The sequence below is a fragment of the Lolium perenne genome, chromosome 7 (assembly GCF_019359855.2).
Source record: "Lolium perenne isolate Kyuss_39 chromosome 7, Kyuss_2.0, whole genome shotgun sequence".
NCBI classification, from domain to species: Eukaryota; Viridiplantae; Streptophyta; class Magnoliopsida; order Poales; family Poaceae; genus Lolium; species Lolium perenne.
In genome coordinates, this window is record NC_067250.2 from 240308809 (window position 1) to 240322681 (window position 13873).

At 48.6% G+C, this 13873-nt stretch overlaps 1 protein-coding gene across 1 annotated transcript; it reads right to left on the reverse strand.

Moving 5' to 3' along the window:
* Positions 1–8370: 8370 nt before the first annotated feature.
* On the reverse strand, positions 8371–9844 carry LOC127315533 (peroxidase P7-like). Its single transcript, XM_071824249.1, has 4 exons — positions 9771–9844; positions 9416–9647; positions 9111–9305; positions 8371–9040 (listed from the first exon to the last, which is right to left on the reverse strand). The coding sequence occupies exons 1-4, from the start codon at positions 9842–9844 to the stop codon at positions 8486–8488; spliced, it is 1056 nt and encodes a 351-aa protein (XP_071680350.1). The 3' UTR covers positions 8371–8485.
* Between the last annotated feature and the right edge of the window lie 4029 nt (positions 9845–13873).

Here is a 13873-nt window from a genome sequence, read left to right on the forward strand (position 1 = left end):
GGCACCGCTTCTACTTTGTCTTATTCCTTCGACAGGCCGTCGTGCGCTACATGCTTTATCTCATCGAGCAGTGCGTCCACCCACGCGTCCTTATCCTGCCGACAGCTTTAGTCGCGGTTGCAGCCACCAACCGTGACAAAAGGTTACCGACACATCCTTATTATCCTGCCGACAGCTTTAGTCGCGGTTGCAGCTACCAACCGTGACAAAAGGCCCTCCTAGATAAGCCTCCCCCAGTCTTTTGTCCCGGTTTGAGCCTCCACCCGGGATGAAAGTTTCGCGCGCCACTTCGTTCCCGCCTATTTTCTTCCCGCATTCCCGCCATTTTTCCACTATATATATGTAGGCCTTGGACTCATATCTGCAAACCTCATCACTCTCTCCCATGGCTTCCATCGTATGTCTAACACCCCGGGAGGCGGAGGCGCTTTGCGCCTCGAACTACCCCTGCCCGCCCGGCTACCGCGTCCCGACCGGCTGGTTGCTGAGCGTCGGAGGCGTACCGGTCCCTCCTATCCCTGTAGGTGTGCCACGCGAGATGGCCATCACGAACCACTACTATTTCGAGCTCACGCCTGAGCAGCGGAGGAATCCCCAGTGGCATCCCGACTACAGCCCGACTTGGGACAGCTTCTTCATCAATCGGCGTGAGAGGGCGGTTGCCAGGTACGAGGAGGACGGCCCGCCATCTTCGAACTTCAACGAGGCCTGCCGTCGGATGTGGTGGCGCGGCCGGACTCTCCAGAGCGTCATGGCCTATCATGGCCTCCGCCTGCGCTACCCTCAATCCCAGCCCACGCGTGGTCATCCGCCGAGGTTTGACAACCGCGACCCCGATGCTAGCGACGATGACGTCGGCGACTTTGATGACTACAGTGGCGACGTGTATAGGACTAGGCACGACTATGATTGAATGGCTCCAACATTCGAATCTGGCCATGTATCTTATTTTTCAGTTGAGCTCTGTACTTTAATTTCAGTTCAATCGTAATAAATTTCGTGTCAACCACTTTATTGAACAAAAACAACCAACAACGACTTTATAAACTAAATTTAAACTAATAGAACCGACAACGACTTTATTGAAATTACAATAAAATAGATAAATTACTAGTCTAGTCTCTACTCGTCGTCGGAGGTTGTCTCCGTCCAAAGGTCATCCCATCGAGGGTCGTTTTCGGTCCAAGTTGTATTCGAGTTCTCGAGCTCGAAGGCGGCGACGGCCCGACGGTGGCGCCTGTTGGACCTTCGTTGTGCCCTAAGGTTAGCAAAGAACGCGTCGGGGGACCGCGCCCTCCACTGGCGCATCAACTGCTCGTCGTGCTCGGCGATGGCGATCTCCGCGCCGCACTGGCGAGGCCGGCGACGGTCCTCGTCGGTGACGAGGCACGGCGGTGGCGCGAGGAACTCCGCCTCCTCTAGCGATTCAACATCCGGGAAGTTCATGTCGTGCCCTGGCCGCCGAAAGCGCCACGCCGCCGCGTCGTAAGCGCGCGCCGCCTCTTCCGGCGTGTTGTACGTGCCGAGGGTGAGGCGGAAGCCACCGGCGCGTATCTCGGCGGTGAACCTACCGCTCGGACGCACTCGAACGCCACGGAAACCGGACGCCCCTCGACGACATGGAGGCATCCCGGAGATGAATGAGCGGAGGCGGTGGCGACGTGTGGTTGCGCCCGCACTCGTCGCTCTATATAGCGCACGCGGGGCATGGCACGTGTCAGCGGTGGCTACACGTCGCACGCCGGCGTCGGCGGGGTGAGGCACGTGTCAGCGGTGGCTACACGTCGCACGCCGGCGTCGGCAGGGCGAGACACGTGTCAGCGGTGGCTACACGTCGCACGCCGGCGTCGGCGGGGCGAGGCACGTGGAAGAGGTGGCGACACGTGGCACGGGGACGCGACACGAGTGGATATGATGCATTTTATATGATGCGAGATGCAAATAGTTATATGGATGTCATATTCATGTTCATTGGATTTTTCTGATCAATTTTCATATATAAAACTTTTCTTTTTGAGTTACCATTTGTTTCATACGACGGGACGCGACACGTGTGGCACGGCGGCGGTGCACAGGGGTGAAACATACCCGACTATCAACGTTTCATATGACGCGAGATGCAAATAGGTATATGGATGTCATATTCATGTTCATTACCTTTTTCTGATCAATATTCATATATAAAACATTTGTATTTGAGTTACCATTCAAAAGTTATTGAAATAATACTTTTATTAATTTAAAATACAAAAAATAAAGGGTGAAGAGGCCTCTAGATGGGCTGATCCGTGGCACAGCCCATCCAACGGCTCTAGGCCGTTGGATTCAACCGGCCAGAGCCGTTGGATGGGCTGTGCCGCGGATCAGCCCCAAAGGCCTTTTGTCGCGGGTGGGGGCTTGACCCGCGACAAAAGACCCCCCCCTTTTGTCGCGGGTGGGGGCTTGACCCGCGACAAAAGACCGGTGGGGGCTTGACCCGCGACAAAAGGGGGGTCTTTTGTCGCGGGTCAAGCCCCCACCCGCGACAAAAGGCCCTAGGTATAAATACCTACCGCCGCGGGCGGAGCCCCCACCCGCGACTCCCGGAGGCCATTCCTTAGCAGTTTTTGCGCCGCCAGGCTGCCCGATTTTTCACCGCCGCCCGCCGTCGCCGCCGTCGCCGCCTCGAGCTCCTCCGGCGCCCTCTCCGCGCCCTCTCCGCCCCGCCGCGCCCGTCGAGCCGCCGCGCCCGTCCGCGCCGGCTCTGTGCCGCGCGCGCCGCCGCGATGGCCGCCCGCGCGCCCCCCGCCGTGCCGACCCCGGCGCCGCCCCGCCGTGCCGACCCGGCGCGCGCCCCTCCGCCCGCTGCGCGCGCAGGTAGACCACCAACCGCGCGCGTCGCCCGGCGCTCTGCCCTTTTTTTATTTTTTTTATTTTTGAGTTAATTATTAGTTAGTGGGTTAATTAGTTAGTTTATTTTAGTATTTAGTAAGTTTTTTTGTAAGTATTTTAGTATTTAGTAAGTTTTTTTGTAAGTATTTTAGTATATATATAGATTATTTTAGTTTTTGTAATTAGTTAGTTTAAATCTTTTTGTAAGTATTTTAGTATATATATAGATTATTTTAGTTTATGTAATTAGTTAATGGTTAAATACTTAGTGATTTTGTATATGGTTAAATAGTTAGTTTATAGTTATTTTGTATATGGTTAAATAGTTAGTTTATTTTGTATATTTTATCTTGTATATAGTTTTCTTGTATATAGTTAATTAGTATAGCTAGTTATGTTGTATATATATAGTTAGTATAGTACCGACGCCGACACCGACGCCGCAACTCCCTCTTTTCGCATGTTAACCACTGAGAAGCAGAACAAAAATAAATTCGACGTAAGCAATAACATTCACAACTTTATTTATTATCATCAATATTTCGTTATCAAGACTGATATCACTACAAGAAAAACCTTCCATAGAGACATTTTACTAGAGACACTTCCTACTTTGCCTCTTTAAAAATCATATTAAGACACTTTGCATGTTGTAGTGGCACTTTTTGAGACACTTCAGAAATAGTCTCATATGTAGAGACGTTAGTTGAGACATTTTTGTAAGGAGTTGCAATTTTCATTCTATAGACAACTAATGAGACACTCCAAAGTGTCAGAAATAAGTTATCAAGAGGCAACCCGTGAGACACTTCGTTCTATGTCTTTAATTTTTATCTAGAGACAATGTTTGAGGCATTTTGCTTGTTCTCTAGAGACATTTGTTCTATGTTTGGGTCATGGTGGATAATACTAATTAGAAATTTGTTCCAATTATCAACATATACTTGTGAAAGGGTGAGATGGTTAATGGAATAAGTCTTAATCACTAAGGTCATGAGTTCGAGTATCACTTTTCACATGGTTTCTTTTCATTTATTTACTCTAGAGACATAATATAATGCCTCTTTTATGTCTTCTAAAATGTAGAGACATTATTACTATTGTCCTTACCACGTAGAGACACCGCCCGTAGTGACAGTTTTGAGACAATATGGAAAGTGCCTCTATAACTATGTAGGAGCAATTTAAGTGTCTCTATGGGACCAAAATAGTGTCTCTACATGCCGATTCTCTTGTAGTGTATAGTCATACTCATCTCATTTTCGTATATAGGTCGACTTCATGCGGGACAGACTCCAACCAAAGGAACACGCACTAGGAATCGCGGAGGAACTGGCGGGACTTTTGGTTAGAGAAGTAATAAACAACAAAGGCTTGTTTAGTCCAAATAGTTGTTCTACCTCCAAATAGACGGTCGTTAGTACCGTTTGTCGATCGTGAGCTCCATGTATATATATATGTAGGGAACCTACGAATATGTGTAAGGGGAATCGACTTCTGCTTCCAATATTTGTTTGATCGATCTATATATATATATATAATGAATGAATGTGTACAACTTCTAGTAGCGTACAAATATATGCAACTTTTATTTTCGAACGAAAAAAATGAAATAACAGGCGGTCGGTGGCGGGGGGGGGGGAGGGGTGCTGCACCCCTCAAACCCTAAAGCAGAAGCGTTGTGCGCGCGCCACGTAGAGGGCCTTTTGTCGCGGGTGGTAATACCGCCCGCGACAAAAGGGCCTGTGCCCTGCGCGCCCCGCGGCTGCCACGTGGTGGACCTTATGTCGCGGGTCGTAAGCGATCCGGGATAAAAGGCCTCCCTTTTATCGCGCCTTGCTTGTCGCGGCTGGCCGCCCGCGACAAAAGGCCCTAACCACCCGGATCAAAAGGCCTGTTTTCCACTAGTGTACCATTTCCTTATAGCAAACGACCCTCGAGCATCAAACTACTTGTGTTAACACTCCAGAGAAAAAAGGAGTTGCGAAACGTAAAAATAGGCATCTAAATGAGGTTGCTCGTTCTCTTATGTTCACAATGAATGTCCCTAATTATCTCTGGGGAGAGGCAATAAAAGCCGCAATTATTTGATAAACTGCATGCCCTTCGTGTTCTTCAACGCAAAACTCCGTTGAATGTCTTTTGAAGTCAAATGATTTTGTGTTTTTGTTTTTGTGTGGTTTGTTTAGGACTATAGGAACTCTGTTGGTGAACTTGATCCTCGTGATGTCAAATTTGTCTTTCTGGGCTATTCTCCTTCTCAAAAGGGATATAGGTGTTGATGTTCATCAGAACGTCGATTCTTAGTGAGTATGGATGTGGCATTTCGTGAAGACAAACCTTATTATGGTACCACGAATGATACTAGAATTGCTCTATTCGTGCCTGAAGTGCAACAAGAGGGGGACATCAACAATGGAGGTACTCATGTAGGCACAATCCTTGTTCCCACTTCAAGGGCATCACACTATCCTAGTAAGGACGAGGAAGATACTAGTGGTGGTAATCTATACCTAATAATAAAGAAAATAAAGTTTTTTGTTGGTCCGTCATGTTTACGCTTTCGTCCAACGCGTATACGCCTTCAACCGTCCGTTCGAAAGAATTCTTATGTCCCGTTCATACCCATTCTACAAGAATTCCACGTCCGGGTCACTTTGAAAAACCGTCCCCCTGTCAACCGTGCAATATAGAATCTCTTGGCAGATCATATCCTAGCCGGCCTCTGTTTGCCTTATCTAATCTCCAAGCCAATAAATAAGGGACCAATAGCTTTCCCTGCATCAAATCGATCCCTGATCCCTGCCGACCACGACATAGCTTGCTCATGGAGTAGTTCTGTTCTGCACCAGCCTAGCGGTATGCCGGTATCGCCAAAGTCACCGGCGTCAAAGTCGCCGACGTCAAAGTCATATGCAAGGTGTACCTCTCGCCCAGGGCGCCGGCCATGCCGAGCCACGCGCCTACAATGATCGATGATCAAGGAGGAGTGCCAGGAAACCAAGCTCTACCGCCGTCTCATGCTCGATCCTTCGGCCGCCGGTCTCCACCGACGTGGCGTCCCAAAGGAGGCGGCGGGAGTCCGGATGGGCGAAGCAGAGAGGGGACGTTACGGGAGAGGTGCCAGCTACGGGCAGTTGTCGGCCACGGTAGAGCTCTGCCAGCGGGTTTGTGAGGTAGGACACAGCGATTGGCTCCCGGACGGATGACCTGGGCATGGTGATGGCTCGATCGAACAGTAGTTGTGGCTTCGGTCGGTGAGGAGCTTCCACCGCCGGCGCAGAGGGCCCGCCCTATGTTCCAGGACGACAATAGCCCCTTTGGTGTTGCCTCTATTCAACCTCCATTAGCTAATCTACCGTCCGCATCGCTTGTTCTATGGTGATGACAGCAAGCAATCCAATCCAATAAAAAAAAAAGCGAAGCCTACTACAGATGTTCAACGTAACTTGCTCAAATCCATCTTAAAAAAGAAGAAAAAACTCTCAAGTGCTCCTCGCTGGTCTGCTCATGGCGTAGTGCACCGTCCTTCCTTCCTGTGGTGGAGTGCGTGTGCGTCGTGCTGCGTGCCACCGATCAGGGACTCAGAGCAGGGGAACGCTAGATCGAACGGGGAAGGGAGACGAGAGCAAGCTGCGAGGCGCGTTTGCCTGACCGCTTCGACAACAAGAACGGTGGTGACTGCGCTGTGACGTTTATGGTGATAGTTCTTGGTGAGAGTTTCTACAGAGTCTGCTGTGTACCTAAACCACCACATGAACAACATAAGTTTCAACGTTTCGGATGATGAATCCAGTTCTAGGATGTGTATTCTGATTCTTGTTTAGAGCTAAAAGTTCGCATGTAGTACTCTAATCCCAGCTTAATGTTCCAATTAGAACCAGCGCTATGTGTATGTACATCAACCTATAGGAGAAATTCAATCAGGTAGGCCGTGACCGCCCTGACATGCACTTTTAATTTGAGCCGAAAAGGTCACCTGCGATGTGTCACGGACCCGAGCGACGGTCCACCGGAGCGCTGCAACGGAACCACGTGCCATGTCGATCTACGCGATGGGATACCGACTTGGTCGTGGCCAGCAAATATCGGTCAGGCAGTGGTTTTCACCATGGGCGCGAGCGCCGCAGGGCCATGAATTCCATGCCTGCTCTCCACCGCGATGGATCCCGACTAAATGAGTGAGCTCACCACCGGTCTACAGCCCCGCTCTCCAGATCTTTGTCTCTGCATGGTAAGGTCGGGCACGGTGCATCTTGGTCGAGCCAAGATGGACTTGGGGGCGATTCCAGCCGCAGTTAATTGGTCCTGTTAATTGGGGGCGATGCACGGCCGGGTGAAGGGAGCCGTGTTAAACCCAAGGCTCAACGCCAGCAAAAGTCGATCAGTGTGTTGTAGTTATGCAACAAGGCAACTTATCAAAAACTGTATCTTCAAAATAATATTATTTGTTATTGTCAAAAAGTTCTGAATTCTTGCTAGAATGCTAATCCAGATTTAGTTCCAGGCAATGTTGCTTCTCACACTACAGCTTCATATTTGCATTTGGTCCACCTACTTCGAACAATGTCCTCAAATATGTGTGTTTTTACAATTCTTAGAGAGTTAACTGAATTATAGCGTAAACTTGATTGTCCATCATAAAAATGATTATCTTATGCTTTTAACTAAAGAGCATTAGATTTTGATTGTCACTTTGTAAATTCATTAAAAATCATATTATTTATTTACTAGGTTTAAGATATGTTTATGTACAAAAAAAAATGTACATAAAACAGAAGTGTTGCGGTGCTCTAGATTTTTGGAGAAAATATAAATATCATCAACATTTTTAGTACACAATTTTAGACCATTAGCGGACCGTTTAAATCAAATCAAACAACCCGATGCAACACACGGGCAAATTTACTAGTAATAGTATAATTCTTCTCATGAAAACACACAAGATGCAACTGGAAATTCACTGACTCATAAGGCGTAGAGCTGCCTATGCATGAGGACGCATGTAACAATTTAAACTCTCTTGGTCCCGTAGCTCCTACTAGCACTACAGGTCAAGGTGATAATCAACTCCCTGCTCTAGATTCTCAAACTGATTTGCCTATTGCTCTTACAAAAACAACCAGAACCTCAAATATCTGCGGAAATTCAATTCGGCTCCCGGGTGCGTATGCTCCCTCTACCAAAAAGCACATTTCGAAATGTCAAAAAATTTGGATAAAAAATTCTACATGTACATCTCCATAATGTAAGTAAGATGCATTTCAAAATATAGGGAGCATATGCACCCATGTTCCAAAACACCACTCCCAAATATCTGGCCACTTCTTAAATACTATATTAGATATAAAAACAACAATGCCAACTTCTTGGCTTACAAGTATCGTATCCAATCCTTCCAATGTTTTATTGTCTCTCTTGATTTTGTACGTCTTCCTGTACTTTAGTTGTTTCGAAGCCTGTCATTGATGGCATTTGATAAACAGGCATCAACCATCACTGCTTACGTTCTTCAAAAGAATCGACACTACATATGGTAGTGCTATCTATTGCTACATTACAGAATCCCCACCATCCAATGTTCCGATCAGTATCTATCTGTTAGACGACCTAGCTATCTGTTAACAACTCTGCAGTTCTTCCTGATCTGTCCGGCGGTGCCGGTGAGCGGGTTTATGTTCCCCATTTTTATCATGGCCGTCACGAAATCTTTCCGGAAGAGCGCAGGGTTGGCGCTGTACTGCCGCACCAGCGCGTCTTGCGACCCTCCGTTGAAGAGCTCCTGGTCGGAGTGGAACAGGCCGCGGCGTGCCATGAGGTTCTGGTAGTAGGAGTTGTCAAACACCCTCGAGCTGTGCACGTCCATGGGGGCCAGGTGGCTGTCGCCGCCGGATCGCTGACATGTCTTGCGCCGCCGCGCAGCGAATGAGGAGTTGATGTTGGCGTCGTTGTAGACGTGGTCGCGGAAGGTTGAACACCGGGCCAGGCCGATGGTATGCGCGCCGGACAGCGCCGTCATGTCGGTCGCTGAGAGCCCTTTGCTGGCGAACGTGGAGATGAGCGTGGAGAGGCTTGAGCCGGAGCTGGGGAGGTTGGCGTTGGCGAGGGATTGGCTCGCCGTCGTCGAGTCGCGCCGGCCCAGCGGCACTTCCCAAGTCGGTCCGCGGAGCTGATCAGGTCGCAGAAACTTAAATTAACTAGAGTAGCAAAGCAAACCGGCAGTGTCGGCGATCTTTGGCAAGTAGGTACCAGAAATTTGTTCCGTCGCGCGCGGCAAGGGCGAGGATGTCGGCGCAGGAGACGACGCCGGGGCACTTGGCCTCCACGCGCGCCTTGATGGTGTCGATGACGTCGAAGCCACGCAAGGAGTTGGCGTTCGGGCCAGCGGACTTCTCGCCTCCGGCGGCGTCCAGAAGAATCGAGCCGTCGCAGCCCTGCAGTACATCCATGTTAGTTAGATACGCCCAGAATATCGGGTGAATAGCCCAGATACGACGTTTTTCAGAAAAATGGCTCGCATGCGACGTCTCGGCAAGTCAATTACCCATTTTCGACGAGGCACCGTGTTCTGTTTTTGTCGGACGGCGGCGGCGGCGGCGGAGCTTTCAGGTGGTGGCGCTGAAGCTTTCCAGTGGCGGCGGTGCGTCGGGCGGAGATTTGGCAGTGCGAATGCGGTGAGCCATTTTGCAGCCCTAGTCTCGTTCCTCGCCGTCTTAATTTGAGGGATCTGTCCGCTGATTTCCGGCGATTTGAAACAGGGGATCGTTGCGCGTGGGCTGAAAGAAGAAGATGGAGGGACATGAGGCAGATTTAGATCGGTAATGCCCTTCTCTTTAGCTCATTTCGACTTTTGATATCAATTTGGGGCTCGATGAGGGGGTGTGCAACTCACTGTGTACTGTCCGATTGACAAACAGGGGGGCAGTCGGCGCACGTTCGAAATTGCAGTGCAATTGTTTCCTTCGAAGGCCATTCTAGGTGATGGTAGCTTGAGAAACATCAGAAAGATACATTTGTAAAATTTGAGGTTGAATTTTCAGAGATGGATGCTCAAGAACTACGGTCAATGGAGGAGAAGGCAGTGAAGAATTGGGTGGAGAAAATAGGGGAGAGTGTAGTTTGGGGTCCAGAGCAAGAATTGTCACTGTTAAGGTTCGACGATTGGAAGGGCGAGTATGTTAGAATTGAAGATGGAGATGATTTGGTTACTGAAATTGATCGGAGAGATGGTTGGACTAGCAAACATGCAACCTTTTATGCAGAAATTATTGATCGCAAATCTGATTCCAAAGTTGGATATGTGGCCTCCAAGTTGGCTGCACAAATTGCAGATGATGAATGGGCTTCACAAAGGCAGATTATGCCCATAGTTACTGAAGTGTCAGTTATATCTGAATCTGATGCAGCTGCACAAGAGGTGTGTCATGGTGCTGCAAATGCAGTTACAGTTGATTGGAATGCAGTAGCGCTAGAGGAGCGTACTGATTTAGTCATTGCACCAATGAGTGACATTGAGATGGCAAGAATGTATGGCATTCCTGTAGATGACAAAGATAAGGAGAAAGACAAGGATGAATCTGAGATGCCTGCTAATGCTAACAGAACTGGGGCTGGGTCAATCCATGAAGATGTTGATCCCGAGTTAAAGCAAGATGCAGCAGATGAAGTAGATGAGGCACATGATGATGAACTGGTGAATTTGTATGATATAGAAAACCCTGTAATTGAAGTTGGGAAATTGTTCCCAAATATGGATGAGTTTAGAATGTGTTTTAAGACATATGCAGTGAAAGCTGAGTTTGATGCCAAGACTCTTTGGAATGACAAAAGCAAGTTTTATGCAAGGTGCAAAGGTTTTGATGGGAGTGCCAATCCTTGCAAGTGGTACATATCTGCTAGACGCCAACCTGATGGTACTACCATTAGGGTAAATCAAATACCACATGAACATACTTGTATTACCTGTTCACAGAGAGTATCAAGCATGACATCTCAACTTTGGGTTACTGAAAAAATTACTCCTATTCTAGCCAAGTCACCTAACACTACTGCATAGAAACTTAAAGTTGACTTGGAAAAGCAGTACCCCATTCAGCTGAAATATACCACAGTGTGGAAGGCAAAACAAAGGGCGATGAAATCATTATATGGTGATTGGGCAAATACATTTAGGACGTTGTTCAATTTTAAAGCTGAGGTGGAAAAGAGGTCACCTGGGAGTGTGGTGGTGTCGGGGAGATGATCCCCGGTATGGCAAAGTCCTCGAGTGGACGACCGCGCAGCATTTCGCGGATCAAGAAAAGGTGCCACGACGCAAAAGATATGAAGAAAGGAAGATAAAGAAGAACTACTCGCTGGGCCGGCTTCCGGCTCAGTGGCCCGTCCGGCTGCGGCCACCCTGACCGACTCCCGTCCGGCTGGCGTCCGGCTCGCCCGGCCTGTTCCCGCGCCTGGGCCGACTCGCCCACTGCCCCGTTGGGCCGCTGGCCGGCTCGCCCCAGGCCGATCTCCTCACGTCCGGCTGCGTCGCGCCAGGTCGTCGCTCGTCCGACTGGAGCGCCCCGCCTGCTCGCTCGCATGCAGAAGGTGGCTGGCTCCTGCTGCTTCTCCACTACGTGCATGGCCGAGAGGTAGCCAGCTGCGCCTCCACGTGAAGACCAAGAAAGTGGCCAGCTTCTCCTCTACATGCATGGCCGGCTGATTTACTCCAAGGCCACGCACGAAGCCAACATTCAGCTTCAACCGTACAGGATCCAAAGCATGACGACCGGGCCAGGCATCGTATTCCCTGGCCAAGCCAGCGATCGTACGAGAAGACAAGGCAACGTGCTACACTGCCAGGCTATCGATAGGCTATTGTAGTGCACAGTACCACTGTAGCACACAGTTGATGGAACCCCAGTAGTCACCTCGTGTACAGTAACTGCGGGCCATCTCTTGTCCCCTGGGTGCCACTATATAAGACACACCAGGGGAGCCCTTCAGGCAGATTCTGGCTAGGCTCTCCATGGCCAATGATACGTCTCCGACGTATCGATAATTTCTTATGTTTCATGCCACATTATTGATGTTATCTACATGTTTTATGCACACTTTATGTCATATTCGTGCATTTTCTGGAACTAACCTATTAACAAGATGCCGAAGTGCCGATTCTTGTTTCTGCTGTTTTTGGTTTCAGAAATCCTAGTAAGGAAATATTCTCGGAATTGGACGAAATCAAAGCCCAGGGGCCTATTTTTCCACGAAGCTTCCAGAAGTCCGAAGACGAAACGAAGAGGGGCCACGGGGTGGCCAAACCCTAGGGCGGTGCGGCCCCACCCCTGGCCGCGCCGGCCTGTGGTTTGGGCCCCCCGTGCCGCCTCTTGACTTGCCCTTCCGCCTACTTAAAGCCTCCGTGACGAAACCCCCAGTACCGAGAGCCACGATACGGAAAACCTTCCAGAGACGCCGCCAACGCCGATCCCATCTCGGGGGATCCAGGAGATCGCCTTCGGCACCCTGCCGGAGAGGGGAATCATCTCCCGGAGGACTCTACGCCACCATGGTCGCCTCCGGAGTGATGTGTGAGTAGTCTACCCCTGGACTATGGGTCCATAGCAGTAGCTAGATGGTTGTCTTCTCCCCATTGTGCTATCATTGTCGGATCTTGTGAGCTGCCTAACATGATCAAGATCATCTATCTGTAATTCTATATGTTGCGTTTGTTGGGATCCGATGAATAGAGAATACTTGTTATGTTGATTATCAAAGTTATATCTACGTGTTGTTTATGATCTTGCATGCTTTCCGTTACTAGTAGATGCTCTGGCCAAGTAGATGCTTGTAACTCCAAGAGGGAGTACTTATGCTCGATAGTGGGTTCATGCCTGCATTGATACCGAGGACAGTGACAGAAAGTTCTAAGGTTGTGTTGTGCTGTTGCCACTAGGGATAAAACATTGATGCTATGTCTAAGGATGTAGTTGTTGATTACATTACGCACCATACTTAATGCAATTGTCTGTTGCTTTGCAACTTAATACTGGAGGGGGTTCGGATGATAACCTGAAGGTGGACTTTTTAGGCATAGATGCAGTTGGATGGCGGTCTATGTACTTTGTCGTAATGCCCAATTAAATCTCACTATACTCATCATGATATGTATGTGCATGGTCATGCCCTCTTTATTTGTCAATTGCCCAACTGTAATTTGTTCACCCAACATGCTGTTTGTCTTATGGGAGAGACACCTCTAGTGAACTGTGGACCCCGGTCCAATTCTCTTTACTGAAATACAATCTACTGCAATACTGTTCTACTGTTTTCTGCAAACAATCATCTTCCACACAATACGGTTAATCCTTTGTTACAGCAAGCCGGTGAGATTGACAAACTCACTGTTTCGTTGGGGCAAAGTACTTTGGTTGTGTTGTGCAGGTTCCACGTTGGCGCCGGAATCCCTGGTGTTGCGCCGCACTACATCCCGCCGCCATCAACCTTCAACGTGCTTCTTGGCTCCTCCTGGTTCGATAAACCTTGGTTTCTTTCTGAGGGAAAACTTGCTGCTGTGCGCATCATACCTTCCTCTTGGGGTTCCCAACGAACGTGTGAGTTACACGCCATCAAGCATATTTTCTGGCGCCGTTGCCGGGGAGATCAAGACACGCTGCAAGGGGAGTCTCCACTTCTCAATCTCTTTACTTTGTTTTTGTCTTGCTTAGTTTTATTTACTATTTTATTTGCTGCACTAAATCAAAATACAAAAAAATTAGTTGCTAGTTTTACTTTATTTGTTATCTTGTTTGCTATATCAAAAACACAAAAAAATTAGTTACTTGCATTTACTTTATCTAGTTTGCTTTATTTACTGTTGCTAAAATGGCCAACCCTGAAAATACTAAGTTGTGTGACTTCACAACCACAAATAATAATGATTTCTTATGCACACCTATTGCTCCACCTGCTACTACAGCAGAATTCTTTGAAATTAAACCTGCTTTACTGAATCTTGTTATGCGAG

What these genes read in the sequence shown, in the direction of transcription:
- LOC127315533 (XM_071824249.1), bottom strand. Translation starts at nt 9,844, where the DNA reads ATGGCCTTCGAAGGAAACAATTGCACTGCAATTTCGAACGTGCGCCGA. An exon ending in CCCTGTTTGTCAATCGGACA is followed by an intron (nt 9,648 to 9,770) that starts GTACACAGTGAG and finishes TTCTTCTTTCAG; the next exon opens with CCCACGCGCAACGATCCCCT. An exon ending in CGGTGCCTCGTCGAAAATGG is followed by an intron (nt 9,306 to 9,415) that starts GTAATTGACTTG and finishes GATGTACTGCAG; the next exon opens with GGCTGCGACGGCTCGATTCT.